Here is a 20,846-nt window from a genome sequence, read left to right on the forward strand (position 1 = left end):
ACAGTTGACACTCAGTTATTCAATACTTCATTTATTTCATTATAAAATTACATCGACCATATTATTTGTCATCTCAGGACCAGTGTTGGGAAGTTACTCTACCAAAGTTATTAATTAGGCCTACACCTTCGAAACTGTAATTAGATTACTGAACTAACTCAAAATGATTTGATTACTTGTTACTTTCTAAATCCCAAATCAACCTCCAACCAGTTGAACAATACAAGACACGAAACTGCACTTTTGATTCTTTCAAATAAACAATATACAGTTGCATAAATTATTCTTGAACTAGCCAAACTGTGTAAAGGGAGAAGATTATGTTAAAAACATTACATTTTGATGTTAAATCCACCATTGTTTTATAGGCCTGTAGATTTGTTCTGTATAGGCTACAGTAGGCGATGCAGTTACATCAGAAGTAGGCCTATTTGAATTACAGAACATTTTAAAGCAATCCCTTACTTTACTTTTTACTTTTTAAGTAAATAATTACACCCAACACTGCTCAAGACTTATACGCTATAAACATGATTTCTGATAATTTCACGGTTCCATTACAGAATGTTCCATCCAAAAAAACTGAACTGAACTGTACATAATGGCAGTATTTCATAAAAACGGCAAGTAAGTGGACACTATTTCGTCTGAATCAGTTCTTGAACGGATTGTGATGAACAAAGCAGGTTGTGCTACGCCTTCACGCACCGCCCAGTTAACGCTCATTCAGGCATGAGGTGTATGTTTCTTCATTACAAAAGGAGCCTGAAAGAGAAGCTAGTTTGATGGTGAAAAGATATTAATCTTCCCTTGTGGCTCGTAATATTCAACAGGAATTTCACCTCAAAGCACAGTTCGACTGTCCTGTTTACAGCTCAGTGAGGTGAATATCCCTCTCACATGTCGAATCGAAACCGCACGCCTGAGAGGATCCAACCCAGACAACGTAAATGTGGCCGAGAATACCTATTAATTCCAGGTGATGGTTGCTGTAACTAACACTAAACCGGTCTGAGGAGACCTGTGTCATCTGTTTCACACCACAACAAAAGCCCTGCTGTGCATCTTGTTCAGACCCTTTTATCTGCAATCTAACCTGGTACCACAAACACTCCAGAGGCGATACATTAGCCTTGTACTTTACTGAACTGATCCTGTATTGGTTTGAATCAACCAATAGAGGTCAAACCCTGACTTGATTTCAAGTACATTCAGCATCAATCAATAAAACAGTGATGACTAAACATTCAAGGTGCAAATAAGGGTTTGATGGCCCCTCATAACACCTAAACAGACGACATCCTTATATATAATGTGTCTAATCAGTAAAATCATCTAAATGTTCAATATTATACAATTCCAGTCAAATCTGCCAAAAAATAACTTTGATTGGCCAATACTGAAACAATACAAAATAGATTGAAGGACCGGAGGTGGCAGTAATTTATGATTAATAATTTCTACATGTTAGGCTAATCTCTTTAATTGGTACAATGCATTACATAAGTGAAACAAATCTTATAAGAAAAACACACACATATTCGAATATACTGTATATATGAGCCCCTCTCCTGACAATGTAATGACCAAATAATAATGTTTTTAAATTTGCAAAGATAAATAATGCTTGCTCATGCATAAAGCCACATACTCCATGAATCAGTAACAAATATTATTCAGCCCTCAATGATCCAGGATAAGCAGCACTGAGTGACGCCTGCAGAGAGAAGAACGTTAGCAGAGCGCAACGGATAACATTTACATTACACATGAAACGTTTAAACCCTCCAGCACAAGTTCAAAATAAACTGTCTGGATCTAACAAGAGGCAGGTTATAGTGGCTACGGCAATTCCCTGAAGCATATCGAGTCCAGTTTGTGGGATAGAGTGCAACTTATAAAGTGTTAAAGACAGCTACTGTGTTATTGTTATTGTATTGTTAATCAAAGGTATTTGCTTCTGTTGAAGGCTTCAGCCCCCATTATTTTAGCTTATTTTAAAATAATCATGTTTAACAGTAGAATTTGTGGTCAAAAACTACATTACCCATGATGCTGTTGTCACGCTGAGTGTCTGTTATAAAGCGCACAGCAATGGAGCCTTCAAAACAGTCTTTAATAAACAAAATCCAAAGGGAACACGCAAGAAACTTACAACCATTATAACATAAACAACATGGCACAATAAACAGAGGAAACTAAGGGCTTAAATGCACAGGGAGTAATGAGGTAACTGAATGAACAACAGGTGAACATAATCAGCAACTAAGGGAACTAAGTAGCTAACAGAACAAGAAACAGAGTCGAAGGAGGGAGGAGCCATGAGGGATGACAGACTGAGAAGGAGCTGATGGAAGTGGAGACCCAGACGGAGCCGAAGAGCCAATGAGACCACACAACACTTATGAATGTGGAGACCAATGAGGAGCCGCAGCGTCGAATGTCCGAAGTGGAGCCAGAGGGCCGAGGTGGAGCCGGTGGGACTGAGGACCAAGGTGGAGTCGGAGGGAAGGCGGAGTCTGACGGAGCCGAAGGGGTGGAGGGACGAAGCGCAGCAGAAGGCCCAGAAGTCCATGGGCCAGGTATAGCAATGACTGACCAAGGCGAAGCCGGAGGGACTAGGAAGCCCGGTTGAGCCGACTGGTCGACGAGGCGAGGTGAAGTGGCGGACTCGGCGGCTTGTCCCGTTGTCAAGGTGGAGCTGGAGACCGCAAGACCCGAGGCAGATCTAAAAAACAAAACAGAACCAATAATCCTGAAAGCTGTACAGAAAATTCCTCCAATCAGAGAGTCAAAAGATGTCTTTAGCTCTGCCCACTCCCATGAAGCATCCTCTCCCTATTTTGAAATCCCCATGGAAGAAATGAATGGAAAAAATACTTCCAGAACCAATCCCACTGAAAAAGTGGGCAAGCACTGTTGCACTCTATAAACTCTGCCTTAGGAGCCTATGAAGCATGGCGTCCTAAGACCTTGCTTGTCCTCCTCCTGGTCCATACTTTGGTGACGTAATGCCACATAGCCTGTTAGAACAAATGGGACATTTGACAACCATCGTAAGACCACAAGTACACATTAAGTGAGCCATTTGGGACAATGTCAAATACACAGTGGAGACAGGAAATGTTCCGTTTAAGGTTTAAGGTGTCCATTTTCTAAAAATATTCTGAGCCCCGGGAAATACTCCTTCACCATGTCAAAGTTCTCAATCTTCACAATTAATTACAAGGGGAAACAGTGAAAATTAATGGTCTCATTCATGCATACAAGAACATATTCTGTCAGATCAATCATTAACAAGTTCAATCCACTGCCGTCAAACACATCCACTGAGTCAATGCCGGGAGAAAGAAAAGCTTACCAAGTTTAACTGTAACATACGTGCACGTTGCACAAATGAGTGCATTATGTACCAATGATGAAACTGGTTAAAGTTTAAAATGCTCTACAAATAGGGATAATTACCTCCTTTAGCAAAATACATCCATCAGATTCAGCAACAATTGCAAAAAGAATCCCAGCAAAAACAAAATGTTCCTAAAAAGGTTCTGTAAAAATGTTTAAATCATTGAATTTATGTATGAAACAAAATCCAAGCATTGACATATGAGGTAAGTTTGACAGCTAATAGCCAGTTTGACAATACATATTTCCAAGCAAGCATTTCAACTACTTATCATCAAAGATACACAAAATGCATGGCATTCATTTTCTATTAACAGAAAAACAGTTGCAAATTTACCCTAAATAAATCTAGCAAGATAGTTTGGGACCAAATGTTAATTTGTAGGCATTTATAAACATAATTCCACTAAATAAAATGGGGGGAAATGCTAGGTTAATTTCATGTTAGATGAACAAAATAATTTCCCGCGCAAATTACGACATCTTAGTAGCGTTTAATGGCGTAGTATGGCGTCAGTGCGATCGATCAGAAGTTTTTACCCCGAAATATCAAAATACACATATCAGAACTGAACTGACTCCAAATTCTCCTGCAACAAAACAGGTGCTTTAAAAATCAAACTCCAAAGCATCCTCAATTAGCAACATGTTGCATGACTTATCAGTTATCCGTAGACAGTTCTCGCAAATGTTTGTATTCTTTTCTGAGGAAGGGGGCGAGGAATGGAGATACAGACACACCTCCCGCTCCCACCGTTTAAAAGTGACACTAATGCGCGTCCACGTCTCTTAACAACATCACCAGTCCTCAGGAACAACCTGCAGACATGGGGAACTGCACTGCAAACATGTGCGACCGGCCAAAGAACACTAACATCAAATTCAGTTTACCTGCCGTGTGTTTCGTCTGGCAGTTGTCTATGATTATTCTTTTTGGGGTATTTGTGCGGTATAATGAGGAGTCAGACACGCACTGGGTTGACTTCAGAAAGGAGAATAATATCACAAGTGATGTTGAGAATGACTTCTACTTCAGATATCCAAGTAAGTGCATCATTTTATGGATCAATCTAAGATAAATATAAGAATCTACGATATATATATATTAACAATAACAAAACATTTTTTTAATTATATATATATATATATATATATATATATATATATATATATATATATATATATATATATATATATATATATATAATTACAACACAAAATAATTAATTTCTATTTTATTGATATTTGTTGGTTTAATGTCGTAGTTTATTATATATTTTATAATATCCATCGGTCTCTCAGTCTTTCTTAATAATCCAACAAATGCATCACTGTTCATTGATTGTGGTATTAATGTTTATCAGTTGCTTCATCTGTAAGCTTTTCTCTTGACAACCTTGCACATCGAACCGTGCGTGGTACTGGGGGAGGTAGAGGGTTTCATTTGCTCTTTGATTATGTAAGGATCATTATCCATTGTCATCTTTTGAATCTTTGAAGGTGTGGTTGAATTTTTCAGTCATGTAGATATCTTCAGCCTTGGGGTCAGACTATCCACTGTTCTCCAACTATCAATGTTTCAAGCTTTGAATGGCAGGTGGTGTATGAACTCGGACACAAACTATTGTTTGCGGACCGATCAGATGTCATTGGATATGTTTTGTCATGGCTGAGGTGGGACTGTCGCTGCAGAAGTTCATCTTCTAGTAGTCCACTTTAAGAGCGGTTATGAAAATGTTTACTGATAGAGCAAGGATTGGGTGGAGTATAAACAACAAGAGTGATGATGATAAGCTTGAGCTAATTTGTTTGAAGTGTGAGATATGAGACCACTTCAAGGGATAGTTCACCCAAAAATGTAAATTCTGTAATTAATTACTCACTCTCATCTCATTCCAAACCTGTAAGACTTTCGTTCATCTTTAAAACAAAAATGAAGATCTTTTTTGATGAAATCTGAGAGATTTCTGTCCATCCATTGACAAACGCAACTACCACTTTGACGCTTCAAAAAGTTTGTGATCGTAAAACTAATCCGTATGAATTGAGACTTATTAATAATGAACAGGTTAAATTTAGGCTTTTATCCACATATAAATATTAATCAGCAAACATTAAGAAGCTCAACCAAACCTGCTTGATGCGCGAGAATGAATCTCATTGGTTCTTGCTTAAGCTCAAACATGCTGCGTAACACGAGAATGAATCTCATTGGTTCTTGCTTAAGCTCAAGAACTTGTCACAGAAAATGTCCTTTGTGTGTAAATACAGTCCAGACAATTTAGTAAGATTTATAATTTATCCAGGCAGCTTTTACTGTAGGAGGTTTTTTTGTTTTGTTTTTTACACCAACCTGAAACTTGCATCTCCTGCATCATCGGTTGAGAAGGTTTTCAAGGTGAAGCTTCATGCCAGGCCAGAATGAAAAGACAACCTTGCTAAAGAAGAAGTGTTATCTTATCAGTTTCTGGGAGAGATTTCACGGTAACGATTGCCAGCAGGCTCTTTTTCTCTGTGGAAATAAGGGCTTGTTCAGAAACCACAGCACTGTCTGTTTTCATTTGTGTTACCAGCATCGAGATGTCCTTGTAGTGCATTTCTAGCAGAACACCTTCACAGTAACCAGCCCAGCCCAGCCTGGTCCTGTTCTGAGAAATTGAAGTATCATTACTTTTCATCTCTGCTACATTTTAGTCGAATTTGCTGCTGCTTTGACCTCAGTTATGTCACCAAAAGGCTCCGATTACAGTTTGTGACTTGCTAAAACACACATTTGTCTGTAGTCACCTGAGGGTGAATTAAGATACGTATAAAATGTTTAAACATCTTAAGTGTTTATAAATTTGAACAAATTAGTTCAATTTCATTTAGCTTTCTAAAGGCAGATGTAAAGTTTATGATGCTAACTTAAAAATATAAAATAATAAATAATTTTTTATTTTAACATTTATTTTTACCTGAATTAAAATGATTTAGTATTTTCTCACACAGTAATGTTTTTTTATACACTATCATTGAAAAGTTTTTTTTAATTAATACTTTTATTCAGCAATGATCAATGTATAAATTGATCAAACGTAACAGTGAACACATTTGTTACAAAAAAAAAAAAAATCTAACAAATATTTAAAATAAATGCTGTTCTTTTGAACTTGATATTCATCAAAGAATACTGAAAAATGTATCACGGTCTCCACAAAAATATTAAGCAGCACAACTGTTTTCAACGTTGATATTAAATGTTTCTTGAAGAGCAAATCATCATATTAGAATGATTTCTGAAGGATCATGTGACACTGAAGACTGGAGTAATGAATGTAACAGTTATTTTAAAATGTTACATTATTTCACAATATTTTTTCAATATATATATATTCAATATATAGTTTTTACTGTATTTTTTTATCAAATAATTGCAACCCTGGTGAGCATAAGAGACTTCTTCATAAAAATATATAGCTGTATATGTATAGTATAGCTGCCTCTATATATTAGGAAGGAGATCATCATTTTTGTGTGTCCTTGGCATCAAGAAAAGGTTTGAAAACCCCCGCTCTAAAGGACATCCATCTTTATGGACATACATAACCACCATAGACCCAATATTAAGAGGTTTTTCAAACGTTCTTGGTTTTTCAATTCTGAATATGTGTTTACAACATTTCTTTCTATTTGATTTCTTATGATCCCCGCTATGATTTTTGATTGACTGAATTGGAAATATTTTGTTTGTTTTTCCTGCAGGTTTTCAGGATGTTCACGTCATGATCTTCGTAGGCTTTGGGTTTCTCATGACCTTCCTGAAGCGCTACAGCTTTGGCGCCGTCGGATTCAACTTCCTGATTGCGGCTTTCGGCATCCAGTGGGCTCTTCTGATGCAAGGCTGGTTCCACTCTCTGGACCCAGCTGACGGAAAGATCAAGATCGGGATAGAAAAGTATGTTCTTTTTTGTGAGTTATTGTTGTCAAGGGGGCCAAAAAAGTTTGATTTAAACTAGAGATTATACACTCTCCTAATTAATACTGATATATAAATCTCTGCATCAGAATTAGCTGATTGTTTGAGTGTTTATGTAGAAAAGCTGCAGTTTTTGCATGTGAACCAAGTGTTGATAACTTCAGACACAATGCAGACAAACCAGTTTGCAGGTGTCTCTTCCCTGCGGGAATGAAGGATTTGTTTTGTATTTAAACCGTAATTAGAAAAACAGCCTGACCAAACTGGAAAGTGAATGACCCTATTATGCAGATGCAGGCGCCACTGTTTATTTTGTAATACGCACTGTTTGCTACTTTGTATGAAGGACGTGAACCTAAAACCGTTATAAAAATGCCTAAATTGATGGTCATCTAACACTTATGGTTGTGTACAAAATACAGACTCTCCAAACTGAATTAAATCAAACGTTATGTAAGTTCAGGGCTGAAACGAATGGAACAAATGTTTCATTGAAGCGATGTCCCCTGTGTTCAGCTTGATAAATGCAGATTTCTGCGTGGCGGGGTGTCTGATCGCCTACGGGGCCGTGCTGGGGAAGGTCAGTCCCGTGCAGCTGTTGGTGATGACTCTGCTCGGGGTCACGCTGTTCGCTGTTGAAGAGAACATCATCCTGAGCGTCCTCCGTGTGAGTCTGGTCGCTAGGCTGTCAAAGATAATGTGCACCAAAGATATTCAAATGTTTTAACATAAAGTGTTTTATACATTTACAATCACTGTTGTGTTCATATGTTATGTGTGTATTGATCAATGATTCAATCCTCAGGCCAAAGATGCTGGCGGCTCCATGGTGATCCACACTTTTGGAGCTTATTATGGTCTGTCCATTTCATGGGTTTTGTATCGACCTGATTTGGATAAGAGCAAACATATGAACGGGTCCGTCTACCACTCGGACGTGTTCGCCATGATTGGTAAGAGTCTTGTCTTGAGGATTAAACCTGAATCGTTTGAGATTCTGTGCAGCTTGAACTAAAGCTTGCTTTATTGAAGGCTCAGATAGTGTTTAAATGTACATTCTGGTGTCTTGTGCAGGAACCCTCTTCCTGTGGATGTTCTGGCCAAGTTTCAACTCTGCCATTGCTGATCATGGAGACGGTCAGCACAGAGCTGCCATCAACACGTACCTGGCCTTGGCCTCCACCGTCCTCACGACAGTCGCCATCTCCAGCCTGTTTGAGAAAACTGGGAAACTAGACATGGTGAGCATCCTTTATTATTATTTTAGCAGACCTGATTCACTTTGTAAGATAAGACTTAAAGGGGGGGTGAAATGCTCATTTTCACTCAATCTCCTGTTAATCTTGAGTACCTATAGAGTAGTATTGCATCCTTCATATCTCCAAAAAGTCTTTAGTTTTATTATATTTATAAAAGAAAGATAGGCTGTACCGAGTCTTTCCGGAAAAAACCGAGCGTCTGGAGGCGGGCCGTGTGGGCGAAGCCAGAGCCATAGAGAGAATCCGTCGATCTGGGCTTTGTTTATAAAACATTCATCGTCGAAATGCAGGGAACAAACAGTCTACACAACTCGTTTTTGCCCCGGAAAAACAATCTGCATCCACTGTTCCTAACGCTGGGTTCTTTGGGAAGCTGAACATGGTAAGCTTTCCCTCACATCCAAAAACACACTATGCAGCGCTGCCGATGATTTCCTGTTGAAGCGCGTTGATGTGCGCGGTCTCGCTCTCCTCTGGTCGACGTGTGCGCGGGCGCGCTTTTCCGGGAGAAATGCTCATATAAGGAGTTCCACTTTGGTCTACGTCATTAGATCCACGGTCGAAAAAAAACCAGCCGAAACTTGTACCAACCCGGAAGTAAGATTTTCGGCACAGAAATTCTCCGTTATTCGTCCAAAATATTTTTTAAAAACTTTGGCCATGTTTAGCATGAGAATCCATCTCTTTAACACTGTAAACAACTCTGAATACATGAAACACCATTGTACCCCCCCTTTAAAGAAGATCTAAAACAATTGAATTAAAGTAGATTTTCATTTCATTTTTACTTTATGAAATAAAAAAATGTGATTTCCAGATATCAGCATGAGTGAGTTTACAGAGTTACACCTTTTACAGTGTTTGTCTTTCACTCCATATTAGAAAGTATTAAAGTAGAACTGAAGTGACACGATTAGAAGTTTAACTGGCAAAATACCGGAAGTGGCGCATGTCACGGACGAGAATCCGGCACAAATAGGCATTTGTTCTAATACATAATGTACATAAGTTGATTGTTTATATTATGTATATTACATCGTGCATTTTAACAGTGTTGTTCAATAAAACAATGATTAACAGCGTTTGATACTTTATTTGAACCAATTATTATTGCCTTATTGTTATTACACATGCATTTTTAGTCATTTTAAAGGCTATTGTTCACTTGGGTCTAATTTTATAATAACAAAAATGACTCTTCGAAATAATCACATACATTGACAGCCGTAGATTAGTTCAAACATTTCAAAATGCACCTGCATTGTGACGTCTTTCAGTCGAATAAAAGACTGTTTTTCCAGATATATTATTTTGTCATTGAAGATTTCTTAAAAATGGAGTTAAAATATCGTCTCGTTCACATTAACCCAATATCGTGTATTGAATCGTCTCGTGAGCCAAGTGTATCGTCACACCCCTAACTATTACTATTAATTCATTTGTTTTTTATTATCCAGTAAATGCAATGACAGGAATATCTTGGAATATCATTGGTGGTTGACCAATACATTTCTCTGATTGTCCAGTCAGTAATTCAGTTGTACAGTCAGTAGCGTTTTTCTTGCGGACTGACACTTCTCACATGTTTTTCCCCCGCTTTGAGCACTGTGCATGTGAATTTGAACCCAAGTCCTGCTCGAGGTTAAAATGCCATGTTTCTTCCCCTTCCAGGTTCACATCCAGAATTCCACGCTGGCTGGCGGAGTCGCTGTGGGAACAGCAGCCGAGTTTATGCTCATGCCATACGGGTCTTTGATTGTGGGTTTCTTCTGTGGCATTATTTCCACGATGGGTTACATCTTTATTTCGGTGAGTCTGACCTGTAAGATGAATTGTTCCAGTTATTTCTTCCAGACAGTGACCTTTTCTTTAATGATTTATTTAACTGGATTTGACGATCAAGAACATTGTGACAGTAAAAGCTTTGCAGAAATTGTCTTTTGTTATAGGGATACTTACTCACAAGTTGTTCCAAACCTGTATGAATTTCTTTCTTCTGCTGAACACTGTATTTTGAAGATTGTCAGTAACCAAACACTTGACGGTAGCCATTAGCATTCATAATATGAAGAAAAAAAATACTATAGAAGTCAAAGGGGACCAGAAACTGGTTTGGTCACTGACATTCTTCAAAATATCTTCTTTTGTGTTCAGCAGAAGAATGAAACTCATACAGGTTTGGAACAACATGAGGGTGAGTAAATGACACAATTTTCATCTCTTATGATTGCATAAACCCCTGATTTGTCTCTGCTCCTCAGCCGTTCTTGGAGGAGAAACTGAAGATTCAGGACACGTGTGGAATCCATAACCTGCACGCTATGCCAGGGGTCATTGGAGGAATTGTGGGCGCCATCTCAGCCGCTGCCGCCACCACCAACGTTTATGGAGAGTTAGGGTCAGTGAACAATCAAATAAAATAATAATAAAACAATATATGTGACCCTGGATCACAAAACCAGTCACAAGTCGCACGGGTATATTTGTGGCAAAAAGTTATCGATTTTTCTTTTATGCCAAAAATCATTAGGATATTAAGTAAAGATCATGTTCCATGAAGATATTTTGTAAATTTCCTACCGTAAATATATAAAACATTTATATTTGTGAGTGAATGCTGCACAATCACGAACATAAATGGACAACTTTAAAGGTGATTTTTTTTTTTGCGCCCTTAGATTCCAGATTTTCAAATAGTTCAAATATTGTCCTATCCTAACAAACTTTACATCAATGGAAAGCTTATTTATTCAGCTTTCCTATGCCGTATAAAACTCAATTTCAAAAAATGTACCCATGTGACTGGTTTTGTGGTCCAGGGTCACATATGTATTTCATGCAAGATATTTTCAGATTGTATTAAAAAAAAAAAAAAGTTTGCATAATACTAATACTTCTTTTCTTAATGGTATTTAATTCACTGCAATATTTGTCCATTTCAGGTTGGAAAACACATTTGACTTTACAGGAGATATAGCGAAACGGGTGCCCACGGTCCAGGGAGGATACCAGGCAGCAGGACTCTGTGTGGCCTTGTGTTTTGGAATCGGAGGCGGTATATTAGTTGGTAAGAGTCTTTTTAGAGATGAATCTAAAAATAGTGCATATTGTGATGGCTTCTCGTTGTGTGCCGCAGTACACCATACAATACTTGTGATGGCTTCTCGTTGTGTGCCGCAGTACACCATACAATACTTATGAAAAGCTTGCGGGCTTTTGTTGCAATTGTTAGTTAGTTGTGTCGTGGCACAGGTGTGGTGCTTGTAACATGAAAACTAGAGAGGACAGTGTAGGATGACGTTTTGATAGTCTACAAATAACCTGATCTTCAGCTAACGTGAATGGACAGGCGTATTGGATTTCAGTTTGTAATGGAAATGTCACATTTATCATGTTGACATAGCTGTGATGTTACATCAACAGGCCTGGTTCTGAAGCTGCCCATCTGGGGGGATCCTGCAGACGAAAACTGCTTTGAGGACGAGATCTATTGGGAGGTCAGACAATTGTTTTTTCTTTGAAATGTTTACAGAGAAATTGTTTTCCTTACAAGGCAAAACTCTATCTATCTATCTATCTATCTATCTATCTATCTATCTATGTGTATATATAAATATGTAAAATATATATACAGTGAGGAAAATAAGTATTTGAACACCCTGCTATTTTGCAAGTTCTCCCACTTGTAAATCATGGAGGGGTCTGAAATTGTCATTGTAGGTGCATGTCCACTGTGAGAGACATAATCTAAAAAAAAAAATCCAGAAATCACAATATATGATTTTTTTAACTATTTATTTGTATGATACAGCTGCAAATAAGTATGTGAACACCTGTCTATCAGCTAGAATTCTGACCCTCAAAGACCTGTTAGTCTGCCTTTAAAATGTCCACCTCCACTCCATTTATTATCCTAAATTAGATGCACCTGTTTGAGGTCGTTAGCTGCATAAAGACACCTGTCCACCCCATACAATCAGTAAGAATCCAACTACTAACATGGCCAAGACCAAAGAGCTGTCCAAAGACACTAGAGACAAAATTGTACACCTCCACAAGGCTGGAAAGGGCTACGGGGAAATTGCCAAGCAGCTTGGTGAAAAAAGGTCCACTGTTGAAGCAATCATTAGAAAATGGAAGAAGCTAAACATGACTGTCAATCTCCCTCGGACTGGGGCTCCATGCAAGATCTCACCTCGTGGGGTCTCAATGATCCTAAGAAAGGTGAGAAATCAGCCCAGAACTACACGGGAGGAGCTGGTCAATGACCTGAAAAGAGCTGGGACCACCGTTTCCAAGGTTACTGTTGGTAATACACTAAGACGTCATGGTTTGAAATCATGCATGGCACGGAAGGTTCCCCTGCTTAAACCAGCACATGTCAAGGCCCGTCTTAAGTTTGCCAATGACCATTTGGATGATCCAGAGGAGTCATGGGAGAAAGTCATGTGGTCAGATGAGACCAAAATAGAACTTTTTGGTCATAATTCCACTAAATGTGTTTGGAGGAAGAAGAATGATGAGTACCATCCCAAGAACACCATCCCTACTGTGAAGCATGGGGGTGGTAGCATCATGCTTTGGGGGTGTTTTTCTGCACATGGGACAGGGCGACTGCACTGTATTAAGGAGAGGATGACCGGGGCCATGTATTGCAAGATTTTGGGGAACAACCTCCTTCCCTCAGTTAGAGCATTGAAGATGGGTCGAGGCTGGGTCTTCCAACATGACAATGACCCGAAGCACACAGCCAGGATAACCAAGGAGTGGCTCTGTAAGAAGCATATCAAGGTTCTGGTGTGGCCTAGCCAGTCTCCAGACCTAAACCCAATAGAGAATCTTTGGAGGGAGCTCAAACTCCGTGTTTCTCAGCGACAGCCCAGAAACCTGACTGATCTTTGCAAACAAAGGCTACTGTACCAAATATTAACATTGATTTTCTCAGGTGTTCAAATACTTATTTGCAGTTGTATCATACAAATAAATAGTTAAAAAATCATACATTGTGATTTCTGGATTTTTTTTTAGATTATGTCTCTCACAGTGGACATGCACCTACGATGACAATTTCAGACCCCTCCATGATTTCTAAGTGGGAGAACTTGCAAAATAGCAGGGTGTTCAAATACTTATTTTCCTCACTGTGTGTGTGTATACATATATATATATATATATATATATATATATATATATATATATATATATATATATATATATATATAGACAAACACATTAATTATTATTATCACTTAGTGAGTCCTTTAACCATGTATTCCATGTATTTCTGTCTCTGGGAGGCTTTGGCTCATTAAAATGGACAATGTAACGTAATTTCATATTTACATGCAATGCAGGGATGTCCGCTGAACCTCTTTCCCCCAATATATTCACTTGATATATACCACCTGAGTTTTGAAGTTAATAATACAATTAAGTCAAAAATAATAAAATTGGATAATGGTCACGACATGCAGGTAAACAAAAAAATCGATATATTTAGAAATCTTTTTTGTAAGTTTTATTTTGATTTAAAAATTATTTAAATTTTAAATTGTATTACTTATTAGCTTAGCTTATTAATTACTTAATAGCTTTTCATTACTCACGAATCTCCTGCAGTTCCATCATGAAACCCTGACGTAATCTAATATTTAATGCACATCATGTTGTTGATAACAAAGAATGCAATATATTTTCTTTCTCTTGAAATTTTTATATCAATATTGTACAAGATTATCCTCTACAAATGAACGTGATAAACGACTCGAGTTAGGTCAAAAGTATTTAAAAAGCAATCAGATATATAATAAATGTAATGTAATGTAATGGATCATGTTACTATATAAGACTATGGAAGAGGTGTTAGTGAGGCCAGCAGGGGGTGCTCACCCTGTGGTCTTTGTGGGTCTTAACACCCCAGTGTAGTGACGGGGACACTATATTGCCAAAAGAGCACCGTCCTTCGGATGAGACGTTAAAACCGAGGTCCTGACTCTCTGTGGTCATTAAAAATCCCAGGATGTCCTTCGAAAAAGAGTAGGGGTGTAACCCCGGCATCCTGGCCAAATTTGCCCCTTGGCCCCTGTCCATCATGGCCTCCTAATCATCCCCATATATACTGATTGGCTTCATCACTGTCTCCTCTCCACCAGTAAGCTGGTGTGTGGTGGGCGTTCTGGCGCAATATGGCTGCCGTCGCATCATCCAAGTGGATGCTGCACATTGGTGGTGGTTGAGGAGATGTAAAGCGCTTTGAGGTCTCAGAAAAAGCACTATATAAATGTAACGAATTATTATTATTATTATTATTATTATTATTATAAAAAAAAAATTGTCTTGTAATTTGGACTATATTTGTATAAATCAAAATAAAACTTATAAAAAAAGATTACAAAAAAATAGTTTACCTGCATGTCATATGACCATTAACCGACATCAGAGAACAGTTAACTTATTTTTATTAATAAATTATTAAAGAAGTATATACATAAATAAAAATTAGGCTTAATATTTTTTGTAAATATAATTGTTTTATATATATATATATATATATATATATATATATATATATATATATATATATATATATATATATATATATAAAATATATAAAATATATAAATATAAAAAATTATCACTTCGTTGCAGGTTCCAGAGGATGAAGAAAGTATTCCTCCCATCCTGACCTACAACAACCACATGACCCCCAACAAACATGCAAACATGTGAGTACAGAAATAAAACTGTGAATGTCTTCTTCAGTTAATATTTCTTTAGTTAGTGGTTTATGTGAATTCTAGAGTAAAATTATATCTGGTATCCTATAACAATTTCTTGTCATACACAAAACATCCACCAGGGGGCATATGAAAATGCTATGCATATATAATAGCCACTGAATTAAATGCACAGTGAATTAATACATAAATTAGTAATACTTGTAGTTATCTTTATCATAATAAAATTAATAATAATAATTATTATATTTAAATTGAAGTTACATTTATTTTATTGAAAGATAGAAAGATAATAATAATAATTATTATTATAATTTAAATTTAAGTTACATTTATTTTATTAAAAGAAAGATTGAAAGATAACTTGGATGCATATCTGCCATCTCAGATCATGTGATCTCTCCACCACAAGGTGGCGCTTGATGACCGCGTTTAGTTTCGGAGCAGCAAAATCAAACTGAAAGCTGAAAGTAACGCATGGTTTCTCATACAGGACAGAGACAAACTTCGTGGAGCAGCATTAACACATGGAATCAGATCCGTGTCACTGGGAGAAACATCTGCTTTCCTGCTGCTTTCCCTGAAGACAACGATACTCACTACCGGCCAAAAGTTAGAAAGAAGCCATGAAGCACAGATCCACAATATCTTAATGAATCAGAGAATGCATTTATTTTATCCAATTTGCAGATCCAAATAACTACTTAATATATTTGCATATCAAAAAGATGATCAGATTATTCAGAATTATACAGTTAAAAAAGGGGATGATTCCAGAATCAAGTGACTTTCCTGTGAATGTGTTCAGAGAAAATGTGACCAAAAAACCACAACCTCTAAACCTCCAAGCTGTTACATTTTTAATGAAATTAATTTTACAGTTTTTCATTTTAAGCATTGTTATTCGAGCCATTATTTGGTCATTGTGATGTAATTATTTTGTTTTATAAGATTATAAAAATGTTTGTCTTAAAATTGTAGGTGAGAAACCGCATGTTGCATTCACATATCAAATCAAAAATCTATAATCTTTTATGTGTCCATGTCAATCAGCATGCCTGCATAACATCTCTAATCAAATATTTGTCATTTTCTTAATGCTTTAACAAATTTGACTAAACAGTGGCAACAATGTGCAATATCTGTAAATATTCCTACATGTTTTTCCTGTCTCTAATAATGTAACATTTAATTTGTTTTGACCTTTCAGTGTGTTATCTTTATTGTAAGATTGTAAAAAAAAAATAAACAACAAAAATATTAAACATTTCACTACTGTCTAATACCAGATTCAATTATTGAAGTGATTCGATTCTTACCTCAGGTTAATGTGCTGCTTTTTTTCCTCTGCAATTCCACACTCATTCGTAGCACATAAACAAACAAAGAAAACATGAAGTATAGCACATTAGAATCATTTTAAAAATAAATATGATTATGCCCACTGGTCTTAAAACATTTAATTTGGTCCTGTTTTGTGATGTGCTCATTAAGGCTACTCTTTTAGGCTAGATCTGATTTATTTATTTTGCATGTCCAGATTTTATTCAGATGAGTTTTTTGAATGTCTGGTCAGCAAAAAAAAAAGTATATATTTTTAAAATAAAAATCAAATCAAAGCACATTTGGAGGTGGTTTGAAATGCGATTCCACTCAGATTTAGAGTGATGCATTCAGTTATTATTATTATTATTATTATTAGCCTACTACTATTATTATTACAACTTTAATTTCCAACCAAATCCAATCGGATGTTGACGTCAATCTGACGTTTGCCTGACGTTGGGTTCTGACTTTTACAGTCTATGGTTCTGACGTCAACCATACTTTTAGACTGGACTTGCAATAACATCTCTACAGGCCTACATGGTTTTGTGAGGTTTTGAACTGAAAATAAAATTTCAAAACTCACTCGTTTACACTCTGCAACTTTTTTTTTACAAAGTGCAGCGTGAAAATGCAAGGCTGATGCTCTGTAGTGGATTCACACATAGCCAACATGACCGTCGCGAGGCAGTTTCATTCCGATTGAAAGTAACGCAAAACACGTGAAACCGCACAGCACACTCCCAGAATCTGTAATGGTGCGTTTTCACTTCATATAGAAGTTTAGCTTCACGAGCTTAAAGCTCAACTTCCATTAGAATTCATTAAAAACACTCGCTCTGCTCGGTGCCAGTGGACACGCTAGTGTAATATGGGCGTTGAAATGAAACGCGCGTGCTCATGCAGTTCGAATCTGGCGGTAGATTGCACGTCCACAATTTTTTTATTTTTTTTTTACTTATTAGTAAAATAATACACTTTCAACAAAACATTCAGGGGATTTAGAACGTTCTGATGAAAGGGTATATATATATATATATATGCCTAGGCTAGAAATACGTTTGAGAATGAATAGCTTAAAAGAGAAAAAGATATTTGCGTGGTGCCCCTGCATGGGCACTTACTAAGTTCCCAATTACCCATGGTAATCCGCCTATATATACAGTCTGTTTCTCAGGGCACTTGGAGAGCGAGATGATGCACCACCTCCATTTTTCATGCATCCGTTTTGAAAGCCTCGTCACCTACGTTTTTTGTTTAAAAAAAATTAAATAACCCGTTAAACATGAAAGTATTATTCAATCGTTTCTCCTTATAGGCTATAGAACCTTTTTGCCATAAACGTTCTTTAAAATTGAGTCAAGAACCCTCAGGTTCTATATAGAACCCCCTGAACGTTTTCTCCTAAAAGTTTACAAATGTTAAATGTTAAAGAAAGTGCACTTGTTGAAATACAGTTTCATCCACTGAGCACTAGAGGAAGGGTGCTCTGCTGTGTCAACTTTGTTTGGACCCTCTTGAGGATTCCAGTCCTTTTTGGCCAGTGACCATCTTGATGTCCCTTGTAGACTCATGGTGGGGTGAAAGGTCATGACCTTTGCTTGTCTGGGGTCGATTGGTTGATGTCAGAGGTGATGATGCCACATGTTTGTCTCATTAAACACAAGACCAAACAGATATCTGGATGTTGGGGGTCAAAGGGTAGAGGAATGCAGTATAAGACATTTGGAATTCAAACAGCATACATTAGGCTACAGTATATTATTATTATTAGTCGTTTTTTTGCAGGAAATTATATTCAAAATATTTAGCAGAATATTAATATGATTTCTGAAGGATCATGTGATTGGAGTAATGATGCTGAAAATACAACTTTGTATCACAGGAATGAATTACATTTTTAATTATATTCAAATAGAAAACAGTTATTTTAATTTGTAAAAATATTTCAGAATACTTCTGTTTTTACTGTATTTTTGATTAAATAAATGCAGCCTTGGTGAGCAGAATAAACCTTTTTATTTTATTTTATTTTATTAAATGTGGAAAATTTGGTATTTGAAATGAATGAAACTAACAACAGCCGAAAGTTTGGAGAATTGAATGGATTCGTTTCTCGTTTTTCTCGTCGTCAACTCTTTCCTGAAGTTGGTCACTACACAATTCTCGTTCCATTTTGCGTCGTTTCACAGTTTCGCACACGGTAAAACGTTTGATCAAAATGTCTTCCTGTCTGTATCCACGAGCGCAAGCCTTAAATTTCCCCTCTCTGGGAAGACAGCATGTGACATACTTAGATCTTCGCTCCCATCTCGTCAAAGGACGTGAGGAACAAACAAACGTTCCAATTAACTGCTTCGGGATCCTGCGGAGGGAAGCGGGAAACCCCCTCCTTTCTATTTGCACTCACACACCCCTTCTCCACCTTCTCAGCATTCAGATCCCTCGCTCTCATTCTCTCGTCCCTGCAGGCCTTTCGCGGCTAATGTATATTCATTTACCACTTAAAGGACGGACACAGCACCCTGTTAAAACTAAATCAAGCTCCATTCATGACATGATCCTTTTCGCCAGGCTCAAAGGGCCCCGGTCTCAGGGGGGCCGTGACCCTGAAGACGCAGAGAAGGGTAGAGCGAGGGAGGGGTGGGTTTGATCCTATAGCCCCCTAAAAAAGACAGCAGTGTCTGCCTCGATGTGATTAAGCCGACCAATGGCGGACACGGCGAGCCCGACGGCGGGAACTTAGAGGAGGCGTGCTGGAGATTAAAATATGTCACGCCCATTCAGAGGCGCTGGGATAAAGGAATAAAGGAGCGTTATAGGAGGGAATGAAGGGATAGTGGGACGAGGTCTTTTCACGGCTGATGACTGATTGCCCGTCTTTTGATTGACAGCCAGTGTGGAGCTGAAGGGTGGGAAAGTTCTGGGTGGGGTTGATGTTGAGCTGTGAGAAATGAAGGTTGGGACATTGTGTGTGTGTGTGTGCGTGAAGAGAGGCTTTGGTGAGAATCTCCACGCCGGTAATTAACTGTGACCGTTACAGACGCTCAGTAGCACGCTGGATATTACAAATAAATGTTTTACCAAGATTAGAAAGGATAATGTGGAATTAAATGTGGGCATTATGGCTCACGAAATGTGTTGAAATGCTCAAACCACACATAAAATGGCATTTATTGCAGTCAATAAAATATCAAAACCTACAGGCTATATATAATAAAAATATACATATGTTTTATGTGTATATGTGTGTGTATATTTGTTTACATATATGTATATATTTATTGTATATAATCGTATATTTGTCATGAGTGTCTAATATAATATTAAAATTGTATTTTTATTATTAGGTTTTAAAGCAGTGTTCATTGTAAATGTGATCGTTAACTACAATGTGAATTTGAGGAGGAACTGACTTCATACCTCCAATAAAAAGTTTTACACCGTTTTCAACTAAAAACTGAAAACTTTTAATGCGTTTTGCCCGTTCATTTACACAACAACGGCGTTTTGGGGGCCTGAAAATTAAATCAGACTTTTGAAAACTGGTTTTAAAATGCAGTTTTGTAAATGATAACGTTATCGTCTCCGTGTAAACTACAAAATAGCAAATTTGTGAAAACGTTGACGTCATGCGCGTGCGTATTACATGTTCAGTCTGATTTAGTTTTAGGCTTATGTTCAAAACACTCACGTTTAAGCCACTGAATTAGTTTATTCCGGTTATATGTACAACCACGAACAGCACATGTTGTCCCTGAGCTCCGTAACGACATCTCTCATAAAGGTTTGCGACTTTAAATAGTAAAAAATGATCCGAAAAACACCTAACCTGTTCGCTATTTACCTCACAAAATACCATTGGTATACTACTTCCGCCGCCTCACCGGAAGTTTTACCCACTTTCTTTTTTACAGTAGCGCCAGGTGGATAGGCCTGTAGTGTTTCTTTACAAAGTGACATCGCCATCTACTGGCCTGGCATGAATAATACAGCATTTTTAGTGTTTTTCTCGGATCATTTCGACAACTTTGTGGTCTGTACGCAAAAAATGCAAAGGTAAAACTTTTCCGTTTTAAATACATCGTTGTCGTTTAAACGTAGGCCTACCCTAATATCATTGCAAAAATGGATCAGAAAAGTTCTGTGTGATTTTAGGGG

The 20,846-nt window shown here is 37.4% G+C and overlaps 1 protein-coding gene across 1 annotated transcript; it reads left to right on the top strand.

Annotated features, from left to right (window-relative positions):
* Window positions 1-3,920: 3,920 nt before the first annotated feature.
* Window positions 3,921-16,656, top strand: rhcgb (Rh family, C glycoprotein b). Its single transcript, XM_079858447.1, has 11 exons — window positions 3,921-4,449; window positions 7,150-7,342; window positions 7,880-8,030; window positions 8,169-8,316; window positions 8,438-8,604; window positions 10,294-10,431; window positions 10,884-11,020; window positions 11,565-11,689; window positions 12,046-12,119; window positions 15,271-15,347; window positions 15,853-16,656. Exons 1-11 carry the CDS (start codon window positions 4,233-4,235, stop codon window positions 15,881-15,883), a joined length of 1,458 nt encoding a protein of 485 aa, XP_079714573.1. The 5' UTR covers window positions 3,921-4,232; the 3' UTR covers window positions 15,884-16,656.
* Window positions 16,657-20,846: the final 4,190 nt, after the last annotated feature.

Source organism: Squalius cephalus (genome assembly GCF_949319135.1).
Source record: "Squalius cephalus genome assembly, chromosome: 23".
NCBI lineage: Eukaryota > Metazoa > Chordata > Actinopteri > Cypriniformes > Leuciscidae > Squalius > Squalius cephalus.

Bases quoted from the DNA above. Each gene is read 5' to 3' on its own strand.
- rhcgb (XM_079858447.1), top strand. From the start codon at position 4,233: ATGGGGAACTGCACTGCAAACATGTGCGACCGGCCAAAGAACACTAAC. The intron at 8,317-8,437 runs GTAAGAGTCTTG...TGTCTTGTGCAG, and splicing joins GGACGTGTTCGCCATGATTG to GAACCCTCTTCCTGTGGATG. The intron at 15,348-15,852 runs GTGAGTACAGAA...TTTCTCATACAG, and splicing joins CCCAACAAACATGCAAACAT to GACAGAGACAAACTTCGTGG.